Here is a 24,677-nt window from a genome sequence, read left to right on the forward strand (position 1 = left end):
ACTTCCTCTCCTATCCTTTCCATCTGTCCCACAACAAAATGGTGATCCCATAGATAAGTAGTTTTCTCCAAATCAGATTTAGATTTCATGTGGTGGTAATTTTTAAGTTCTGTTCCTCTGACATCTTTCTCAGTGACTTTATATCATTGACTTTGTCTCATTGACTTTGTACCAGTCTTCTGGGGGCAATCCAGCTGTGTTCAGGAGGCAGAGATTTGCTACTTTATTAGAACCATTATATTCCCATTTATCATAGTCCTGCTTATCTAGCAAAGTCTAATGAGGCTTTTTTTTTTAACTGAAGAGTATTTCCATAAGGTTTGGAGAAATGCTTTCTGTTTTGGGGATCACAGACGCATAATTTGGAAGCATTTTGGAACTGGTGTCATTGCAAATGACCTGGTGTCTTAAACTTCGTTTGACCCATGAATTCCAACAGAATTTAGTTATAAGAATAACAGAGGAACTCATCTTGCAAGGAAGGACCTAGGAGAATCTGTCCTTAATCAAGGCATTTGATAAAGATCACTGGCCTCTGTAGACAGCTCTTTACATTTTACAATGATTATGGCATTTTGACTTTTTGAAAGTAGTGTTGCTGGGTTCAATACATCTTTGAGGTCTCGAGGACACCCAGATGCTGCAGCTGTCTGCTTGGACAGACTTCGCTGACATAGAAGGTGCCCCAACCGGTGCAATTTAGCAAGTTGGTCTTTTCCTAAAAGGTTGTCCAATCCCAGCCAAAGCACTGGCAGCCAGTTCTAGCTCCCGGTTTCATGCTTACAGAGTATGTCACTGTGCAATAGTAGATGATACTTAAGAATAACCTTAATTTGGTTGGAGTGGAAAAGATTGGGGGGGAGAAGTGGGAAGAAAACCAATTGTTTCCATTAAAGTGTGCCAAGGCTACCCAAGCGTTGTGAGGATCTATTTGAGAGGGAAGGTGGAAGGAGCTTAGCAGTCACTGCTGGGAAGGTGAAGGCTGGGAATAGGGCAGTTTGGATTTTCCGAACATAGGAGGCGGGGGGGGGGCGGGGAGGGGGGGGAATGAAGAAGAATGATGAAAGGGGTCCGAAAAAACCAAGTTTGAATCGGGCTTCATCTTTGCCATCTCTTCTTTACAACTTCTGTCAGCACAGGGTTCCTAAAAAGTTGTAGTTAGAGGGAGGCTGTATGAAATCTCCTGCTCGCGGTGTGACCGGACTGGACCGGACGGGATGAGATGGGTATGGAGGGCGGGGGAAGGAAAGACTTGTGTGCTGGCTCCTTGGGCTGGATGAGTGTCGGGAACACAGCCACCGAGTGCCCAACCCTCCTCCCTCTCCGCTTTCTCCTGTCCTCTAGTCTGCTTTCCTCTCCTGGACCTCAGCGAGCAGCAGAAAGGCCGGAAAGTGGGTGCGTCGCTGCAGGTCCCAAGGGGAAGAAAGGGGTGGGTGGGGGGTGTCCTGGAGGCGGATAAAAGGGGGTGGGGGACCCCTTGACGTCACGGGAAGGAGGTGCCCAAGGGAGGAGGGAGATCGGATAGGGGAAAGGTTATAAATCGCCCCCGCCCGCTCGGCTCCGAATTGATGTCCGCAGGAGGCTAAAAGGAGCGCACCCCGCAGACACTCCCTCTTTTCCTCCTTGGCCGCGGCGGAGGCAGCAGCAGCAGCAGCAGCAGCAGCAGCAGTGGCAAAGGAGAGCAGCACGCGTCCAGGAGACGCCGCAGCGGGCTCCCGGGGCACTCACCAGCCGACTGGAGGCAGGCGCGGGTTTGAGGATTAAGAATTGGATGGTTACGCTTTTCCCCGACTCGAGCAGCCACGCTGCCTAGCGAGACAGAGAAACTTTGGGGACCAGGAACCGAAGGCGCTGGCGGAGTTGAGCCACAGCGCAAGGGGGCCCATCCGGCTTTATTTATTGGCGTCTCTGGGAAAAGAAGGGACAGACATCTATCCGCCTCGCCGCGTCCCTTACCATGTTCAGTTGGGTGGTCACCGGGGCCGCGCTCTCAGTCCTATTAGGCTGTCTGCTTCTTACAGGTAAGAGTTCCCGGCCGGCCGCCGTCTGGCGTGCCAAGGGCAGTAGTGGTAGAGGGACTGGAGGATGGAAAAGGGAGGGTATGCGGAGAACAAGGGAAGAGGAACTGAAATGAGGAAGAGTAATGGGGTTCCAACCCGTTTCCAAGAGAAGACCGGAAGGTGAGGTTGCTGGGATATATTGGGGCTGCAGGTGTGGAAGTCTGAGAGGCCAAGAGTACAGAGCAGGCAGGCAAGTAGACTGGGCAGTGACGCAGGGGACACCTTCTCCGTCTCGAAACTACTGAACTTGCGCCTTGGTCTTCTCTCCTAGTTATCTATCCAGCTGGGAGTTGGTGCAAGTCATGAATCAAGGGTAGTTGGCTCTGGGGACCTCCAGCTCTCAAGAACTGAGTACCCGATCTCAGTTGTCCATTTCCCACCGCTCCAAACCCCGGTATCCCTGCTCCGCCTCCCTCTGTTCTCCACTTGGCTTTTTTCTCAGCCCCGAGGGGAGCGCAGCAGCGTGGCGTCCAAAACAGGCATAGAGCGAGCACATAGTACTGGGTTACGGGTTATCTCTGGACCCAGTTGAGCTAATCCAGAAATTCTCCCTGAGATAAATTAGGCTGGGTTGGAAGTTGGGACCGCGTATGGATCTGGACTAGCAGAGGGAAGGAAGGGTAGTTTAGTTTGCCAGACTCGTATTACCGGAGGAAACCCAAATGGTTTTCCAGAGTATCCAAACTTTCCCAAGACCTCAGACTTAAAATTGAATCAGAAAAGGCAAAAGATCTTCGTGGTATCTATTAACAGAGCCTGACTGGCCTCAGGAACTTTTACCGAAACTGTTGGTCATGTCATCAATGAACAGCAGCTGAGTTTGTCTTTGCAAACAGACCCCAGGGCTTGGAGACTTCAACCCGTTATCTTGGCTCAGACGGACTGACCAATTCTTTCCCAACTGCTGTTAAAGAGAGCGATTCAATTCTCATCCTAGTCAGAAACGAAAAGTCCCTTGCAGACTTCGTTACTCTTCAGTATTACAGCCCCAGCCTCTTAGATTTTTCACTGAATTCACTGAACTGGGAGACATAAACTTGCTTTAATATTTCAGAGATCCCATATCAATGCAGAGTGCAACCCAGCAATACCTTAGCAAACTATATTCATAAGTTGCTGGGGTCAAAGGGAAAAATGGAATTATCTCTTGGTAGACAAGCGACTGATGATGACATTCTCCAAATTTAAGTAGGCTGGTCCTTGGAGGACAGTCTGTCCCCATCTATACTCAATCTTCTTCAGCTTGTATGAATTTATATTCCAGCACTCTGCCAGCATAGCCTTCAAGAGTCCCAGGGTCACCTCTCATTGTGTCTTTTTAGGCAAGAGGAATAGAAGTAGGATTTTAGTGGTGGAAGGAATGAATAGAATTCAGTAAATGGGCAGACACCTTCTTAGAAATTAGATGGACAAGTTCATCTTTGAGATCAAATGCATCTCCGAAATCAGTGCTTCCGGGGAGTTAAAGAAGTCAGGTGGCCAGACAACTTGGTCAAGAATGTAAAGGAGAGTTAATGCAATGAATGAAAAGTCCCAAACTCTCAAGAAAGGTTAAAACAGGTTTGGGGTCTTTGTGTTTTATTTCTCCCTTTCCATCATCTAAAGGGTGAAGGGATTCTCTGGCTTCTTGGGGAAGGTAAGGGGCTCACCTCTAAGAGACTCCTTTGTTTGGCAATAAGAAATGGTAAAAATCAACATGAAACTTCATAGGGAGAGATGTCAATATGGCAAAAGAGACTGGGAAAATGTTCATTCATCTTAGACACAGCTAAAAGGCAGTAACAGTTGAATATTCTCAGATGGAAGACCAATTAGACTGTCAGATCTGGGTAGCAAGTAATAATTCCAATTCCACCGGTTAAACTATTAAACTCAGAGCCAGGAATGGTTTGTAAGGTCTAAGTGTGCCATAAAGGTTGGGGACATTCCCAAAATAACTGTAGTAAATTGAACATTCTGTTTTCTGCTCCTAGCAACATTTTTTTTTCTTTTCAAAAAGTTGTCTGTTATATAGACATCATTTGCACTAATTAATTAATCACTTAGAAAGAACTGATCTTTATGATTTGTATAGATATTGGGAAGCATCCCCTTTTAAATTTCACTAGTTTTACTTTAGGTGGCCACAAATATCGCTTCCTTTTCATATCTTTAAAAAATAATGTTCAGTGAGAAGAATTTGGAACAAAACGTTGTGGTGATGAGGAGCTATGTTATTTCTTACTTTTAGGAACTTTTCCCGTCTAACCTCTGGTCATCATACCTGTTACAGCGTGCTCCAAAGTTTCTCTAGTTGGCTTTCCATCTTATAGTGTAAATATCAGTCTTGATTTCTCATTGGCTTCTTCTAATACCCTGGAAAACAACAAAAATTAAAAAAGAATAGAATACGTCTAATAAAAGAATAGAAGACCTTGAAAATCCTAGTACATTGCAACCTTGTACACAAGTCTTTTTTGATGTTTTTTTCTTTTAAAAAATTAGAACTTTTCTTTCTTTCTTTCTATAAGCTAAAGGTTTATTTCCCAACCTTTCAGATACTACACCTGGTAACTAAAGATGGAAATATTTTATTTTTATCTTAAAGTTAACCTTTTATCATTCTTAAGAAGAAAGGTCCTTGAGATGTTTATAGACTTAAGACTATATGTATTTAGTTGATACTGAATGTCAGATACTACTAGCATTGAGAACTAGGTGAAATCAATGTGGGAAACTATAATGAACATTCAAGTAAATTAAATGCTAGATTAAAATGAGCCATGATTTCCCAAATTGGAAGAGAACTAAATTTTAGGGTTGGAATAATTTTTGCTTAAATAAATTTTAAGGTAGGAGTAATTTTTGCTCTGTTTTGTATGTTTACTGTCCTTTGCTCTCCCTTATATATACTAACAGCAGCAAAAAGGAGATTCCTAAAATTTGAGTTGAACTCCAAAAACTGCACTCAACAGATTGCAGCAGTTCAGTATCTTGTAGCTTACATTCTTTACAGGTGTTTCATAAAGGCATCTCTCTCCTAGAAGTTGATTTGTGGTTTAATTAATGCATTTTACAATGTCATTAATCCATCCCCCAAAAGGAAAGCCCTGGGAAATGCTTTTAAATGCCCTCTTCGTATTAATTGCACATTTGAGATCTATATTTCAAGACTTGTGTCTGATGCCATTAATCTATACGTCGTGCTTATCCTGCCTTGCCATACAGAGTGTGCTTCACTTTTGTGATGAGTCCAATTAATTGCCATGCAAAAGTGACCGCAACACTTTATTGTTTAAAGTCTAATATTAAATAATAGCAGACAAATTTCTCCTCTAGCATGTAGAAAGGTAGCATTTTCCTAAGCATAGACTCGTTCTATGTCTCTCTGTCTTTCTCTCTCTTTCTGTATATGCTTCAACTTTGGGGAGGAGAAGGGAGTGGAGTATCATGATAGTTCACATATTTGATCTGGAAATAACTTTCTAGTTAGAGTTTCTTTGGAGTGGGGTGGGAGACTGAGCCTCTAATGCCAAGTTTAGCCTACATTGTATGGCTTATCTTATTTTTAAAAAGAAAGTGCTTTGTTCTACCTTCCAGTAGTAAGAAAACTGTGAGACATGACTTCATTTACTTTGGGGACACTATTATGAGTGTTAAAAATGACATGTTGGAAAAATGCTTTTCAAATGGACTAAGAAAAGGCTAAATCAATGTCATCAAGGAAAAGCATTCTAAAGCACTGTTACCTAAAAACCAAAGTTTTTATCCATTTTTACTGTTTACTTTGGTTTGGACATTTTATATTTGAAAAAGTAAAATTTTAATCCTAATGCTTTAATATAGCATATGGCAAACTAAGTTATTCACACTAATATGCTTATTTTCTTTTTACATTAGCTTTGTATGGAATGAAGATAGAGATTGATAGAAAATGACTCTTGGTCATGGGATTCAAAATGTAATTCAATAATATTAATGAAAAATACCCATGTTGTTTGAAAACTACTTAAAATTGTGGTTTTTCAGTGTGTTTGTTATTAGAAGAAGATCAACTAAGATTCAATCAGGTTTTTAATTTCAATTTAGAAAAAATATTCATGACTATTGGATATTTTTTGATACTCTGAGTATGGTTTAGATGCTTCAAAAGAGAGAATCTATTCAGTGGTTATAATGTTTTGGGGAAGGCTGTGTGGGAAGGACAACATATCACGCCTGCTGCTTTCCAGAACAATTGTTCACTCCTCACACTCTTGGGTGGCTTGGAAACTGCAAGCTGTTGATGATTAAATTACTGGATTTTATGCCAGGCTGAGAGAGTGAAAGGAAATAAGAGGGATAGGGGTAATTGAGGAAGGACTTGAAAGGAAGGGCTCTGGCTCAGCTTGTGGGACTGCAGTGGGGTTTCATTAAGGAAATGGTTCCATTGAGTCTGCTAGAGATAGTGGGTTAGATTTCCTGCATCACAACTGGGAGCAGGAAGAGGGGATACAGCAAGACTGCCTGGGGCTTTCCCACTGGGCTTAGGAAACCTGACAACCCAAAGGCCATTTCTTCTCACAGAGCCATCTCCTCTGTTGCCACAGTGGATGCTAAAGTTCCCTCATAGATCTGGGTATTTTTCTTCTGGGATAAGTAAGACTTTATGAAGTAGTAAGAATTCCTAACTTGTAGTAACTTAACACATGGAAAAGTATGGTCAGGGGATAAACATTTTTAGGGCATTTATAGTGAAAAGAACACTGGATTTGGAGATGAGAGACCTGGATTCAGATTCCAGCTTTGTTATTTTAATCTCTCTGTGCCTCAGTTTCCTGATGTGTAAAATGAGAGGGGACAGAAGAGGTTTGAATTAGATGGTCTCTAGCAGCTCTAAAAATATAATCCTTTTGAATAGCTTTGGTTGTCGTAAGAATGTTATAATTGTCAGAGAAGAAATTACTGTCCCTAGTTTCCAAGGGCCAAGAGTAAGATAAGCCCTCAATTAAGATTCCTTTTTGATGCCTCTATTGCTGTTGGTACCTTTAGAACAAGTAGTTTCAATGAAGGAATTTTTTGCCAACCAGAATTTTGGAGATAGGTTGTCATCTTCCTAAGAGAACATTGCTCATGCAAAGAAAGTATAACCATAGAGTCCTAAAACTTGGAAAGAAAGAATCTTAGGTGTCTAAAAGCCTTATTTTATAGCTGAAAGTTGATGCCCAGAGAGGCTATGACTTACCCAACCTGACACAGTTAAGAAAGAACCTTTGAATGACAGCTCTTGTTTAAATGTCTTATTAATAACTTTTTTAAAAAGACCAATAAATAACTTCCAGATTCCAGCATACGATGAGACATTTACTACCTAAATGAAACTGACTCAGGAAAATAACAACTAGCATTTCTGTAAGAAATCAGTATGTAAGACAACAGGCATAGTGAAAGAGTTTCTTATGAATAATAATCTCAATATTAGGGTACCTCTGCCTTAGGCATGTAGGGAGCTAGATGGCAAAGTGGATAGAATGCTAGGCCTGGAGTCAGGAAGACTCATCTTCCTGAGTTCAAATCTGACCTCCGACACTTACCAGCTGTGTGACCCTGGACAAGTCAATTAACCCAGATTGCCTCAGTTCCTCATCTCTGAAATGATCTGGAGAAGGAAATGGCAAACCACTGCCAAGAAAACTCCAAATGGGGTCATGGAGAGTCAGATGTGACTGAAAAAATGACTCAATAACAAAAGCTTTGGGAATCTTGTGCCAACTGATTTCTTGAGTAGACAGAGGTAGATCATAAAATAATTCTATTTCCCAGTGCTGACAGTAAGGAACCCAAAGTTGAAAGGGTGGCCAGCTCTATGCTTTCTCCAGGCTTGTGCCATGGGATCTCTGATCTGGAAGCTCCTCTTTGGAAGCTTATTAAGAAAGAACTAAACTATATCCCCTTAGCTTTTCTAAGGAAGAAGAAAGGATTAGTTAGGTAAATAAAAGAAGGTAGAGATGTACTAGCTTTTCCTTTTACTTAGAAGACATTACATCCCTGGAACTTTGCTACTAGTGAAGAATAGGGGAAGCCATTGATCCTTTTCTTTCCTAAGGCTGTATTGAAGAAGTGCACTATTGCATATAATAGGTGCTACCTATGTCTCTAGTAAACCAGTTTAGCAGGTGGGATAATGATCATCATAAAATCCTAAAAATTGGAGACTGGTGTAGATCCTCTAAGTCAGAGAAATAACATGGCTTACCAGAAAGAGCAATAGATTTGGATTTGAAAGACCTGAATTCTAATTCCAAGCTCTGCGTCTTACTCCCTGGGTGACTTTGCTAGAAGCAAAAACAAAAACAAACAAACAAACAAAAAACAAAAAACCCTTAACCTCATCTGTAAAATTATAGAGGTGGAAAACAATCAAAACTAAATGTAGTGAAATTTTAATGGGCAAGCTTGACCCCAATGGAGAAATATGAGAATGCACTTCCCCTCTCTACTTTGCATAGAAGCAATATGGGTATGGAACATTGCATAGAATGTCAGATTTTTTGGCAAGGCATTTGGGGTTAAGTGACTTGCCCAGGGTCACACAGCTAAGTGTCAAGTGTCTGGTCTGAGGCTGGATTTGAACTCAGGTCCTCCTGACCCCAGGATGAGCGCTCTATCAACTACGCCACCTAGCTGCCCCTCAGTTGGTGTTTTTATTAGTTTTCTTGAACTGTTTCTCCTCTTTTATTCTTCATTATGGATTGTACTTTTACTCATCCCAGGATTTCTAAAACAACAAATGTTCATCTTTTCAATACAAACATTTTACTAGTTTTGCTGTGAGGCAGCAAGACCTGGAATAACACTGCCTCTGAAGATCTCAAAATGAGCATGGGAAGGCGTGTAGTAGGTGTGAACAGGCTGCAAAATAGGGCTAAAGAGGAATTTCTGAAGAACAAGAACAATGGATATTGCCAATGAATTTTATGACAGACAGAAAAGATGAACTTTCATGTAGTAAGGGTGAGGAATGGACAGCCAGAATGCTCTACTGGGACCCTCAAGATGTGGGAGAAGGTCCTTAGCACAATGAAGGAGACACTGTAGAAAACTTTTGGGAGGACATTGAAGAGGATAGGCAGACATGGACAGGTTGAAATCTGCATTATTGGAGGGAATTGCTGAGCTGAAGCAATCAGAGATCTATTTGAATATTTTGGTTTGCTTTGTTATAAGGATGGTCTCTCTGGTAGGATTAGGTAAGAGGAATATATTGGGAAATGTAAATGATAAAAAAGATATTAATAATTTTTAAAAGATGATAGTGTTAAGCTAGGTAATCTTGAAGATACCCTTCAGATTTACATTTTGAATATTTACATAGCCCTCTGGCCGTCTCTCACATAACTTGACTTGGCTGCCCAAATAGGGTGAGAAGGACAATGTGAGACAAAAATTCTCCTAAACAGAGTATTCAAGCTGTATCGGCTTTGAAATAACTCATACTTCCTTCCACCAGGTTCCTTTTCAGAATCCTGTTTCCTCTCCTTTAAGGAGCTTTCAGATCTTAGGAGCCCCAAAGGATCCATAGTTCTTTGCAGCTGCTCCTTAATGGGGCAGGAGCAGGGGCAGCTGAAGGAGGATCTTGAGACTTTTCTGACCCTGAAAGCAGGTGGTAACTGTGTGAATCAGCAGACTACTAAAATACATCTCCAAGGAAGAGAAAGGGAGGAAATGTGTATCAAGGAAATCTTGAATGAAGAAGAGATAGTGGAATGCATATGGAGGGAAAAGCAGGGAAGGAAGGTGAAACAATGGCCTGCTTTTCACTAAGGATTCTTAACCTAAAGTCCATTAACATGGGGTAGATAGCTAATTAGATATAGATAGATACAGACACACACATGTGTGTATATATATACATGTGTATTTATATATACATACATGTATATGTGTATATACATATATATCCATAACTGTATTTGAATGTAATTGGTTTCCCTTATAGTCCTATGTATTTTACACATTTAAAAATAGTGTTCTGAGATGGGGTCCATAAGCTTCACTTTAAAAGTAACCTACTACACAAAAAAGGTTAAGAACCCTTATTCTAGGCAAAATGGGAATTTTTATTCTGAGTGGAAACTTTACTGTTTCCCAAACTGAAAAAGGTAAGTGCATTTAAGCACTAAGAAGATGTCACTTTTCAGCATAGGATAGCAAGAGGCTTCCATTCCATTTTGTGATTGATGACAACAGATATCATCATTGATAGTCACCATTGTCATCATCAAAAATAAATCTTTGCTTAGCACCAATCTTCCCGTGGGTCTGAACTTACTTCAAAAATTTCTTTTATTACATGTGAACTTTAGAAAAGGTTAAATTGGTATCTAACTTCTAACCTGCTTTCTCTGCTATTTGCAATGGGATACTTTTCAAGACCAAAACATGGTCACATTTATTAGAATTCAATGCCACCTGTAAAGCAGTTTCATCCTATGTTTCTAGGAAACATCTAGTGAATAGAATTCTCTTGGTTGTAGTGTTAAATGGACCACTTGCATGGAGGAGATTATCTGGAATTGTAAATATGAATATTCTTTAATTTTTGTGGCCATTTTCTTTTTTCTAAATTGACGGAATAATTATAACTGTACATGAACAGTTGGAAAGAGAGGGATATATTTGAGAGGATTACAAACAAACAAATTCACACATGATGAATTTCATTGTTTTCTACTTGGGAGATGTGGTTAACTCTTTTTCCCAACTAAAGGCTCACACTGGATCAGATTTTTTGTCCTTTGTAATTCTTTGGAAACTTCTACAGTTTAATAGACTATCCATTGGGAATTTTAATTTAATTAGAAATTAGGAAAAATATGTGGGGATTTGTGTCAGCCCTGATCTGAGTTTTAAGTCATGAATCAAGTCACAACTTGATTGAATCTGAAAATTACTTTGTTTAGGTACCATTGTTTAGGTACCTAATTGCCTCATATATCCCTAAATCCTTAAATGAAAAAGATCCTATGCAAAATGTCTAGCATATAAGAGAATTTTTTAAAATCTTTGAAAATTTCAGGATATGGTTAATACAGATGGCAGCGTTTAGGAGGGATATTACCTTTTGGTAGGCTAGTCTGAAATTCAATTAATCTATATCTACTTATAAATTATTCTAGGGGTGAATTTCTAGGACTCAAGATGAAAAGGTTTTTTTGTTTATTTGTTTTCAGGTTTTTGTTTTTACTATGCATTTCCTCTTCAATTTAAAATGATATACAGGTGGGACTGAGTCAGTTAGTAGCTTAGTTAATTAACAATGTGAGTTAATAGCTTAAGTACAACCTTAGTAGGAGAGATTTCTCTTAAGAAATAGCTTTGATTAAATTATTTTAGAATACTGTACTTCCCTACTGTGATTTCACATTGATAAAAATATAGCATATTAAACCTAATCTTCTTGGGGTGGTTTCTGAATGGCCAATTCAAGCATATGGCTATTCTATTACTAATCCCTTTAATATTTTTCCCTTGAGAGATCTTAAATATTTAACACTTTTTAGTCTGCCATATATAGATTTCTGGTATGGCAGTCATCCAATGTCCTATTTTTTCTCTTATGTGAAATTTACTCTGACCAATATAAATCAACCAAGAATTGATACCTCACTAATTTTCATTTAGTTTAGAAGAAAAAAAATCTTAGTGTGTTTCCTTAAGTTTCACTTCTGTGTTGCGTGGTAAATCCACTGCCTACTTACACCTCACTGGTTCCCTATAAAAGATGAATAGTGTAGAATGTGCTGAGCCTTTAGAGTTTAAGAAGGACTCTGGGGTCTCAGGGATTCTTGTGGGGATATTATAGCCCCACCTTGATCCTAGAATAACTCTATAAGAATCAATGTGTATAAAGAAGGGGGGATACCCAGGAGGAGCCTGAGTGGTGGCAATAAACCCCAGGATGTGCCTTCTTTTCTCCTTTAGGTTTTCCACTGGACACTCTTACACCCTGGGCAATCCTGGCCCTGCTCTGCTGAACTATTAACTTGATTCTAGGCACAGAGCAAAATATTAGTCTGTGAGTCATAGGATTTAGAACTGGAAGGGACCTTGGGGATCATGAAGTCCAACCCCCTCATTTTACAGATGTGGAACCCGATTGGCTGATTTGCCCAGGCACACAGTAACAGAACTGAGATTTGAACTCAGACCCTTTAAATAAAAATCAACCATTCTTTCTGTTGTACTGCACTGCCTATGACTCTTCAGTAGCTATTCTACTACCCCTAATTCTAATGAAAATACTTATTTTAAAATTAGTACACCAAAATGAATGAAATAGTGATGGGTCAGTATTTCACTGATATTCAATCTGATGAGATGCAGCATGGCAAAGTCCTAGTGATCTGGTCTTGTCAGGAAGACCTGAGTTCAAAACCTGCTTCTGTCATTGTGACAATAAAGTGCCACAGGCAACTGAAACTCTAGTTGTAGAATGGTTATGGCTCTGCATTGGCAGAGGGAGCTTTTGTGCAGGGCATTCCCTATTGTGATTAAATCACACATCCAGGCCAAAAAATAAGGCCAATCTGATAGGAATTACTGATGACTAGTTTTGATTCTGGCATTTATTAACAGCTATGACAACTTTTCCAGTCTCATAAAATGGTGATAGTAACTGGCTGGCACTATCCACCTCAAAGGATAATGATGAGGAAAGTGCTTCATGAATCTTAAAGCATTATATCAAAGGATCTGACATATTTATTTATTCTTACTCCTAAAACAGTGCCCTCCAGGTAGCCTAGAGTCTTCCCAAGGTACTGGAGTCTGGAAGAGGTTCACAACCAGCCATTCTCTTCTTGGCTAAGAAGTGATGATTGAAGAGGGTGGGGGCATAGAGTGGGTAAAGGCAGGGAGGAAGTGGGCAGGGGAGAGATGGGAACAGTCTTCCTAAAAGATAACTCATCTGGTAACAAGGTTTTGTATCTTTTCTCTAATTTTTTTATTCAAGTCTTCACTGGAAGTCTGAATTGTCCACCTCTACCTCCATCTTCCACGATGTTTCTACACAAAAGCACAAAATAACTAGGGTTAGGTATCCGAGAGCTTTAGAAGGGTTGGGTTTTTCCCTCCTAGAGGCAACTGGAAGTGAGTGGTATGAGGAAGTCTGGGAGTGCTTTTCTCTTTATAAGTAGCTTGTAAACCAAAAAGTTTGAGTAGGAGAAGAAACTAATGGAACTTTTTTCTTATTTTAGAGTCTAGAGATGAAAGGAAAGAAGTCTCAGAAAGTCAGGAAGAGTTATTAGACAGGTATAAAGGAAAAAATAAGATAAAGGCAAAAGTGTTGAAAAATGTATGGAAAAGGGGAATAAAAAATTTAAAGCTATGAGTGGATAGATGAAGGAGTAGAAGAAAATCTAAAGTTCTAGAGAGAAAAAGGAAAGACAAAATGAAGGGTAAAAGAGAGGGGTTGCGGGTCATTAGAGGATGTGGTAGAAAGCAGAAGCAAGAGCTGGTTGGGCACAAGGAAAAGTGGCCAAAAAAGGTAAATAAGAGACAAGAGTTCTATGAAGTTATGTTTGCTTAAACAGCCATGCTTTGGATCAGATCTTAATCCATTTCTAATTAATCGTTTTTTGATGTTTTATAATTTCTGAAAATCTTCTTTCCTTAAACAGAATAATTGAAGTTGATAAGAAAAAATGTAAAAAGTTCAGGCCAAAGGCACTGCATAGGTTAATTGTTTGGGAGTATTCATACTTTCAGGCTATTAATGATTTCAAGTGGTCTTAGACATTTTTTCAGGAAAGACCTATCACTATATGATAAAATATACTGACTACAATAATTAAGCATATCACTCCTCTAGAAAATAGCATTTATGATGGAAACAATTCCTCCAATGGATATAAGCAGAAGAATGCTTGTAAAATCTTAGAAAGGTGCCTCAATTAAAATATTTACTACTCAAGGGAGCCTAGAGAACATATTAAAATCATAGGAATCTAATATGGAGAAGACCTGTTTGGTCAACAGGCATATTTCTCTGCTTAAGGAGAATTATTCTCCAAAGTATGTGCAAGGAAAATCAGTTGCATTTCAGCCTGTTAAGTTTAGAACAAAATTTAATTTGACAATAGAAAACACAATGGTCTAGTAGTGTTTGGTGAGTCTTAAAATGTATGCAAACACAGCATTCAAGAAAGGATTCCCTGTGATGGATAGCTTTATTGCTGAGGGTTGGCAACCTAAAGCCCAAAGGTCAGAGGCTTTGAATATGTTATTTGTGGCAAAGATAGTAAGGTCTTTCTTAATTTACCTCCATTAGTATCTGGATAAAAGACATCTCCAATGGATAGGCTCAAGTACTACAGAAAGATCTCTTCTTGGTAGAATAAACAAATAAATATAGGGGAAAGAACAAACGAAAAACAAGAACTTTATGATTCTCAGGTACCTAGTAAAGATCTCTAATATGACTTCTTTTCTAAAACCAAAATAAAATCTCATCTTGGCATTATGGGATAGCTTATTTAAAAAAAACTTTTAGCTGAAGAATTAGGTGACAACTAAGATATGAAAGGGCAAAGATAAAATTTTCTTCTTCAGAACACATGGATAAGTAGTAGTAGTGTTAATTTCATACACACACATACATATATACATATATATCATCACTATTTTGTATTTAGAATGTGTTTTAAACAGCTGTGAAGAATTTTTTTTACTGTACTAGTTACTAAAAAGCATCACAGCCCAGGAAGAAAAGACTGAAATTTTAAGTGAAGATAAAAGATTGGCTAAGGGACCAAGCTGATAAGGCTTGGATTAGAATTCAGGTTTTTCAGTCCCAGCTTTCTGAATACTTGAATACTTTCTGAATAGGCGCACCAGGGAAAGAAAGCTCTAATGGGATATTTCCCTTTTCTTCATTCTATTTTCCTTCCCGAGGGAACCCATGAGGAATACATAAGGCATATTCGTAAAGTTTCATAAGTATGCTGTCACTTTTCACAAAGAAGGCAATAGCACCATGAAAACATCATGAGAGAGAAAACTGGGGCAATGATAGTGTCCTGACCAAGCCCTGTCCTTATAGTGAATGCTGTAAGATTTGCTGCATAGGGTTAAAACCTTGAGACTGATAACCTCTGCCCAGAAAACATTCACATTCTAACATGTATTAAAACACAAAATTATGTCAGGAAGATACTTGATAGAGTTCCCTTGACAGAATGAAAATTTGTCATTCTAAGTAATCTAGGGATTTAAAATCTAACAATAAAGCAGTCAAACTATTTTACCTGAACTATATCTCAATAATAAATACATTCATATGGTACCTTACAGTTTCTAAGGTGCTCTCATATAAATAATCTCATTGAATATTCCAATAAGGAGCCTCAAATGAATGTTTTAGGCAGTCAGGATAGTTATTATCAACCCCATTTTTCCAGATAAGGAAATCAAGGCTTAGATAGATTGGGTGACTAGCCTGAAGTCATAGGACTTGGAAGTGGTGGAACCAGGACCTAGGCCAGGAGGCTTCTGACTCCTAATCCAATGTTCTTTCTGACCAAGCTGCCTCTGACTTATTGATTGATTTATAAGTGGCTAACTCAGATATTGAAAGAGAGATAGGACTAGAAAAAGGATTCTTAACTTGGGTCCTAGGGGACTACTTCCTCAGGGGCCCATAGATAGATTTCAAGGGGTCCATGACCTGAAGTGGGAAAAAAATTACATCTTTACTTGAATATAGTTAGATTCTTTTGTAATCCTATATATTTTATTTTGTACATTTAAAATATTCTTCTGAGAAGGGATTCATAGGCTTCACCAGACTGCCAAATGAGTCTATTATGATATGCAAAAAAGGGGTTAACAATATATATAAATAACTAATTGAAGAGTATGCCAGATTTCTACACTCAACACTTTATAAATTGTATTTTACATCTCCTGTCTATCCGTTCTTTGACTGTCAGGCAACTGAGATGACTTGGAATATTGTATGGTAAAGTGAAATGACATGTTATTAAACAGTTCTGTGGAGGGTTTTATTTCTTTTTATCTCTCCAATAAAAAGGTCTGGGGTATTAGGAGTAGGACATTTTTAGGGGAAGGTAACAACACCTTGTCGGCAGAAGATTTCTCACTGACCAACCTTCATTAACTGAGGTTGTCACACAAAAAGAAGCTGCACACAGGTGTAGGTCATTGTAAGGGTAGCCTCCTTAAGGTTGCCTGGTGACAGGCATAATGATAAATGAATGTGCCCTGTTAAACTATGACCCCTTGGAGAAGCCAGTGTCAAGTAAAATGCAGCATAGAGAGGCCCACTGAAGATGTAGTCCTCTTATAAATATTGACAGTAGGAATTTCTCTGTTGTCTTATTTTTCCTGGTAACTATTCAAACTATACAAAAATTTCCTTTAAATTACTTTTGTAAAGGTAAAGAAAAATGAATTAAGGTAATAACCCAATAAATGCATGTCATATAAAAGTTTTAGCTTTTTCCATGCAAAGTTCCTTGTGATGTTGAGACAGTCCTCTGTTCTTTGTACTATGCACTTTGAATGCTATCATAGGTTCCATGTTTGGCTTTTGTTGAATGCAATCTAAAATATGAGGTTTATTTCCAGTCATTTAAAAATAATAAGGTTACAATGGAATTATTGAAATATTTTTGTGGTTAAGTGTTCATGGTTAATTGCTGGTTTGAAATACTTTAAGAAGTTAGTGACTTCTAAATTCAGAGGTCTGAATTCTGGACAATAGTTGCTGAAATCCCTTTAAAATGTTTAGGACTGGTAGTATATTCTGGATATAATGATATTGGGACTTTTTATGATAGACTTATTAAAACAAGTAAACAATTCACATTTTGTAAGTTTGGATAAGGGCTGGAATAAATGTCTTCCAACTTTAAAGTAGTGACTCCAACATAGTAAGCAGATGTATAATAAAATGAAAATCCTTTGGAATTAGATACAATTTACATATTAAACTTACCAATGCACATTTCAAGTCTGAATTCCTGTGCTGGACAGCTACTTGAATATTTCTGCTCTGCTGGTTGGATAGGAATGAAAATCAATTACCTAGTCTAATCTCAGATAGTCTACAATCTAAGTTTGCTGTCTCAAAGTTGCAAATAACCTTATCTGCACAAGAGATTAGTTAGCACTGAGTCAGAGCTTCATGCTATCTTAATGCATAGGGTGATTTCTCAATCTTCGCATAGCAAGAACTTCACACTCTGCCCCAGCTGAAAGACAAATATGATGAAAAATCTAATTCTATTGTTTAAAAAAAATGGTATTGAAGTTTTCAGAGAAGCAAAATTGTGGATACAAATATATACACACAAACTTTATCTCTTCTGTAACCTCTTGCAATGGAGTCAAAAGTTTTAGAAACAGAAAAATTAATTTTTTTTGTTAACATCATAGTTGATTTCATGAACCACTTTAAGTGCTTTAAAAAAGACTCAAGTTGTGCTAGTACCATTCAACTTTCTGTGGCTTTGACATCTGCTAGTTGGTCTCTAAGAAAAATAGAAAATGAACCTTTCAACCCACTTTGAGCCTTTGAAAATGGAAAATAGAATACTTGTCCCAATTACATGCCTTAGAAATACTCTTTTTAAGTTTGACCAGTGAAATTAAAAATGAAGAAGAAATGATTTCCTTAACTTCAACTCAAAAAAAAAACTCCAATAACTTGAGTCTGGATAATCATATACATGGTATAGGCAGATCAATATATACTTGAACCTTTAAAATAAGCCATATAATCCAACAACCTTTATGGCCCAGCTTTATTCATAAATGTTTTTGAAACTTGACTTCTAATTTTAAAATATTTTCTCATTAAATTAACTATAGAATAATGAAATGTAAGAATTGTAAAGGGGATTTGGTGATTAACTATGTAAGTGGTTCCCATTTAGCAATTTGTGAATGCTTGGAGTTTGAGACAATGTTCCAAGGAGTTCAAACTAAAAATTCTCTAATGGTGCCTTTAATAGTAAATAACTGCCCAATTTATGTTACATATATATATATATATGTTCTTCTGTGACAATAAATGATGTGCATATTAGAAATATTATGTTTATTTCTACAATAATTCAAAACTATCACAATCGAGTATACAATAATTTTGATGTTTGTGCAGCAATTATATTGAACTCTGACTGCTTCTAAGTGCATCGTGTTCTTGTAATTTCTCAATATGTCATCAAATTGTTTGCAAAATGCCACAAGGATTTGACATTAGATTCCCAACATTTGCACATACCCACATTTGTGTTCTGTATATTACAATTCCCTCACCTTCTCTGTACCCTGTAATCATGCCCCATCAGCTATATGTACATGACTAAGATATTACAAATGTCTGCATTCTTGCAGTGCAAATGTCAAGCTGATTGAAAATCATGATTACTAGGCATGCATATTATAAGTCATTTTGAAACTATCACAAACCATCAAAAATGTTCTACAGAAACAAATCTTATATTGCCTCTCATTAAGGCTGTTTTTCAGTTTAACTTCTTTTCCATTTACATTACTCCTCTACTGACTGATTTTCAAATGAACTGGTTGGCAATAGTGGTTAGTTGTTCAGCAGAGTTTCTGTGAGAGTATTGCTAGTGCACCAGTGTACAAGAAAAGAATGTCACATCTGAAGATTTCCTTACAAAGATTAATTTATATGTAGAAGTGATATATCCAATTAAACTTTAAGTACATTTATCATTTAATACAGTGATTGTTATTAGGCAGTAGGAAAATAAATATTTTATATCATACCTAGCTATTCACTAAGTCAATCAGGTGGCTAAAAATTTTTAAATGAATTTCCATCTCAAAAAAAAAATCCAGCTTATAAAACTTTCCTATCATTTCCCACCATATATTTATGTGAGTATTTTCACTTTACTCTTTTTTTATATCAAAATACAGAAATACATTTGATTTAGAACCAGGTTTAAGACTGTCAAATATTAGAAACTCTTATTCAGATAAGAAGTCCAACATTGAAATTAAGTTTATGTATGATTATTATATTATGTTAAACACTTTCCAAGATGTAACTTATCTTTCATTTAAATGTTATATACTGTTTTACATTATTATACATGTATAACCTATATCAGATTGCTTGCTATCTTTGGGAGAAGGGAGGTGAAGGAGGGAGAGAGAAAAATTTGGAACTCAAAATCTTTCAAAAAATGAATGTTGAAAGTTGTCTTTACATGTCATTGGAAAAAATAAAATACTATTAAAAATAAAATGTTATGTATTCAACAAAAATAATTATAAAATAAAGAAATTTCATATGAAGTCTTGCAAATAACAGGAAGCATATCAGGTCTTGCTGGATTACTTCTTTTAATTCTTACAGAATGTCCCATATAAAAAACTAATAATAATTTCATAATTAAACTTTTGTAATTTTATACTTAGTTTTAATACTTTAAGGTAAGATAAAATTTTATATTTTGTAATTATATAATGTAAATTTTTCTTTGGAGCTTTGAAGGGCAAAAGTTATCACTGTAGTTACTGTAAGCATTTAATGAATAAATCTAAAAGAATGTTATGAATAGTATATTAAAAAACCCTGGGGACTCACACTAGGTTTTGTTGCGATTATTATTGTTGAAATGGCTCATAAAACAAAAAAAATTTGGGAAACATTGATTTGAAAAAGAAAATAAGCCCAGAAATGGTAAGTAACATGTCCACTTGGTCATCTAGGTGGTGTAGTAAATAGACATGGAGTCTAGAAGGCCTAACCTCAGACATTTACTTAGCAGTGTGACTTCCTAAGTGACTTAACTTCTCTCAGCCTCAATTTCCTCATTGGTAAAATGGGGATAATAATAGCACCTATCCACAGGATTATTGTGAGGACCAAATGAGACATTATTTTTAAAGTGCTTTCCAAACCTTAAGAACCCCCTAAATGCTAGCTATCATTAAATCTGTCCAAGGTTACAGGCCTAGTTAATGATAGAGTGAGGACTTAAACTCAGGTCATATTACTCAAAATCAAATAAGGAAAGATATAGCTTGTGTTTCAGAATTTGTATTTGTATATTATCTCTTTCTTGCATTTTTTTGGAATTTACTTCATTATTTTTCACTGATGTGAAAGCTTTTGCACAATTTTAGGTAAAGAAGGGTACCAAATTCTTAATGGAGCCTAGTAGGAGCTACATTTTTTCACAGTTATCATAGTTAGCCAAATAAAATGACCTAGAAGAGGTTCTCCAGCACACTGGGTTGATTCTCTATGGAGGATGTATGGTAGAGCATAGACAAGAATCTCACAGGTGCATAAAACATGGGTGGCTTGTGCTCTGCACTGATGGAGGAAATAATAACTCGTTATTTGTAGAGCACTTTAAAGTTTTCAAAGTACTTTTCTCACAACAATCTTGTAAGGGTGGTAGTGGAAGTATTATTATACCCATTTTTACGATTGAGCAAACTGGGGCTCTAAGAGTTTAATTGATTTGCCCATGGTCACAGAGCTAACAAGTATTTGAGATAGGATTCAAATCCAACACTCTATTCTCTGTGCCACAGTAGCACAGATTCACTGAGGCATTTAAGTATCCTGTTAGCTTGGAAGGACCTTAGAATGGACATTGATTCTTTTGGTTACATTTTGTTTAATTGTAAACATAAGTTCAGACACCTCTTGGGCATCACTCACTGCATCCATTCAGTTTTACTTAATGCATGGCTTGGGAAGAAAAAGAGAAATGAGAAGTAGAAGTAGAAGCTCAAAGTAATTTGTAGCTAATTTTTTTTTAAATCTGTGATTTGGCAAGTGAAGCATAATGTCGTAAATTTACTAAGGAATGCCCTGGGTAGTTCTCTCTCACCAGTAGCAAAACAGTTTGTTATTGGATAAGAAATAGAGTGGCTGATCAATGGAATATATTAGGTACACAATATAGAAAAGCAAATGAACACAATAAGCTAGTGTGTTTGATAAACCCAAATGATCCCAGCTGTTGGGGCAAGATCTCATTGTTTGACAAAAACTGCTGGGAAAATGGGAGAGTAATCTTGCAGAAACTAGGCATAGACCAACATCTCACCCATATACCAAGATAAGCTAAAAATGATTTAGATATAAAGAGTGATGTCATAGGCAAATTAGAAGAGCTTGGGGGAAAAAATGACCTGTCAGGTCTATGGATAAGGGAAGATTTTATAACAAAACAGGGGAGAGAGAGGTTCACAGGAGGTAAAATGGATAATTTTGATTACATAAAATTGAAAAGTTTTCGGACAAACAACACAATGCAGCCAAAATTAAAAGGAAAGCAGGAAACTGGGAAACAATGTTATAGCAAGTTTCTTTGAGAAAAGTCCTGTTTCTCAATATAGGGAACTGACTCAAATTTATAAAAATAAAGGGCATTCCCATATTGATAAATGGTCAAAGGATATAAACAGGAAGTTTCCATGAGAAGAAACCAAAGCTATCAATAATTGTATGAGAGAATGCTCTAAATCACTAATTACTAGAGAAATGCACATTAAAATAACTCCGAGGTACTACCTTTCACCCATCAGATTGACTAAGATGACAAAAAAAAGAAACAAATGGTGGAAAGCATGTGGAAAAATAGAAACATTAATGCACTGTTGATGGAGCTGTGAACTAGTCCAGTCATTCTGGAGAACAATTTGGAACTATGCCCAAAGGCATACCCTTTGAACTAGCATTATTGCTATTAGATCTGTGCCCAAGGAGATCAAAGGAAAAGGAAAAGAGCCCATATGTACAAAAATATTTTATCAGCTTTTTTGTGGTGACAATGGATTGGAAACTGAAGGGATATTTATTAACTGAGGAATGACTGAACAAGTTCTGGTGATGGAATGAATGTGATGGAATATTATTGTGCTGTGAGAAATGATGAGGGGGATGGTTTCAGAAAAACCTAGGAAGACTTAAATGAACAAGTACAAAGTGATGTGAGCAGAACCAGAAGAACAATGTACCCATTAACAGTAATATTGAAAAAATAATCAACTGTGAAAGACTTAGTAACTGTGATCATTATGATGATCCATCATCACTCCAAAGGACTCATGATAAAAAAAAAATGCTATCCACCTATATATAGAGATCTAATGGACTTATGATGGAGATTTTTCTTTTTTTTCTTGCCCCTTTCCCAAACATGGCTAATACAGAAATATGTTTTGCCTGCCTTCATATGTATAATGGGCATCATTTTTCTTGCCTTCTTGATGGGTAGGGGAAGGTTGGAAGGAGAGAGAATGTGGAATTGAAAATAAATATTTCTAAAAGGAGGAAAAAATGGTCAGGCAACCTTCAACTCCACAAACATTTACAGAAAAAATACATGCAATGACACCTTTAAAAGCAAAAAACAAAAACAAAACAAAACAAAACAAAACAATGGACCAAAAGTATAGAGAGCATAAAATACTTGGTCTCTTCATAGACAACTGAAGAGCAAAATTATTTTCTGTCTTTTGCCACTTGGAAAACTGAACGTCACAGAATGCAGTGTGGTATAAAGTAAACACAATTGGATTAGGAGTCAGAAGACCTGGGATTTGAATGCCGAATTTACTGTTTACTACCTGTCCGACCTGGGGCAAGTCTCTGGGTCTCAGTTTCCTCATCTATAAGGTGAAAAAGATTTATTTTATTTTTAAGATTCCCAGGGCCATTATCATGACCCAGTATGGTTTTGATGGCTTTCTTAACAGTAATGAAAACAATAGTTTCCAGACAGACTATTTTATGGGAGGGAGGAGGGGAGGAAGTAATTCTTTTTATTCAGAACTCAGGCTGCTGAAGTAGAGGAGTGGAAAATTTCAATACTCCACAGTGGGGTAATTACCTCTTAAGTTTCACATGAGATTTACTCTTGTAAATCACCTCCTGATAACGTTACAATAAAGCAATGTGATTCAGTGAGTGAAGAAAAAAATTAGGTTGAATAGAAGGTTGTGTGAATCCTAATCCAAGGCATATCCCTATTTTGGAGCTTCAGTTTAATTCAGCAAAGATTTATTGTTTCCTATGTATAAGGCCCTGTGTTAGGCACAGGAGATTCAAAGACCAAATATAGCTGTTGTTTTACATGAATGAATGAATGAATGAATGAATGAATGAACGTTAAGGGCTTCCTGTGTGCAAAGTGCTAGAGATACACATAGAAAAATAAGAAAAGCCCTGCTTTTAGGGAGCTCACATGGAAATGAGGCAACAAAATATATATATATATGGTATGAGGAAAATTGAGATTAAAAAAAAACACAACAACTGGGATGGTGGGAACCATAGAAGGTTTCACAGAGGAAGGGGTGAGTAATCTGGACTTCAAAAGAAAGCTTTTTCTGTGAGAGGAAGATGAGGAGGAATGACATTCTAAACATGAAGGAAGTTCTGTGTGACTGTATGCAGGCAGAAGATGGAGTGTTGAGTTTGGGAAGCCACTAGTAACACAGTTTGGCTAGGAGGTAGGCCTGGTAGAGGAGAGCAAATGAGTAAAGGCTGATTGGCTCACTTTCATTAGGTGTTGTGGCCAACATTCTGGCAATGAGCATCTCCAAATTTAGCTAATCAGGTTCTCAGACAGTAGTCCGTCACTAGGCCCCTCTTTGCTGGGCTGTATTCAGAGTCCTCCCGCTTAGTAGGACCTTGCAAAAGTTACATTCCACAAACAGAGAACATAAAGTTATCTCCATATTGTGATGCGGTGTTGGTGTAGAACTTTAGTAGAAGGTAGCAACTAAATGCCTTAAAAGTAAACTTAACTATTAAAATATTCCTGTAACATATGGAAATAGCCTCATCATTACAATCCGTAGATGGAGATATTATGGCATTCAGAGAATTAATAACTTTGTAATGCCTATAGTTAAAATAAAGAGTAGAAAATAAGGAGGTGACCATAGACATTTTTGTCTTACAAACTTATAATCCAGCATTTAAACTTGCTAAACTACTCTTCTTCCAGCTATCATGGTGTATGAGTTGATATATTAAGGTAAAAAATTCTTTGGGTAAAAAATTGGGGTCAATATATATAGAAGATTTTCTTTCCCGCACTTTATTTTTAGGATCGATAGCTATTGAGGAATAGAAACAACTTCAGTTTTCTCATTGGTAAAAATGGGTTAATATTTAAAGTTATGTGAATCAAATTATATCTGTCAAGAAGTCAGTTGTTAAGCATTTATTAAACACCTACAATGTGGCAGGTAGTGTGCTAGAGGCTAGGGATACAAAGAGAAAAGTGAAATAATTTAATGGGGAAGACAACATGTAAATAACTAGGTACATACAAGAAATGTTTGGAGTAGCTGGAAGGTAATCTCAGAGAAGACATCAGCAATGGGTAGACCAGAAAAAACTCCTGCAGGTGAAATTGGATCTGAGTGTTGAAAGAAGCCACTGAAGCTAAGAGGTGAAGGGAGAGCATTCAAGGATTGGGGGACAGTCAGTGCAAAGGCTTGGAGATGGGAGATATAGTTTTACGTGACAAACTTGGCCAAAGGAACTGGACAATACAATGTGTGGAGGGACGTGAAACATCAGAACATTTTGAAGGCAGGAAGAGGCCAGGTTATGAAGAA

At 37.3% G+C, this 24,677-nt stretch overlaps 1 protein-coding gene across 2 annotated transcripts in view; it reads left to right on the forward strand.

Moving 5' to 3' along the window:
• The first annotated feature begins 1,685 nt into the window (after window positions 1-1,685).
• Window positions 1,686-24,677, forward strand: part of FLT1 (fms related tyrosine kinase 1) — a 191,136-nt gene continuing 168,144 nt past the window's right edge. The window contains exon 1 of one of the 2 annotated variants that reach the window (XM_027877641.1): window positions 1,686-2,021. In XM_027877641.1, coding sequence (XP_027733442.1) covers window positions 1,958-2,021 — 64 coding nt within the window. In that variant the 5' untranslated portion in view covers window positions 1,686-1,957. The remainder of the gene's footprint in view (window positions 2,022-24,677) is intronic. The other variant, XM_027877642.1, reaches the window with a different exon arrangement.

This window comes from Vombatus ursinus, unplaced genomic scaffold, assembly GCF_900497805.2.
Source record: "Vombatus ursinus unplaced genomic scaffold, bare-nosed wombat genome assembly UNPS02014813.1, whole genome shotgun sequence".
Classification (NCBI taxonomy): domain Eukaryota; kingdom Metazoa; phylum Chordata; class Mammalia; order Diprotodontia; family Vombatidae; genus Vombatus; species Vombatus ursinus.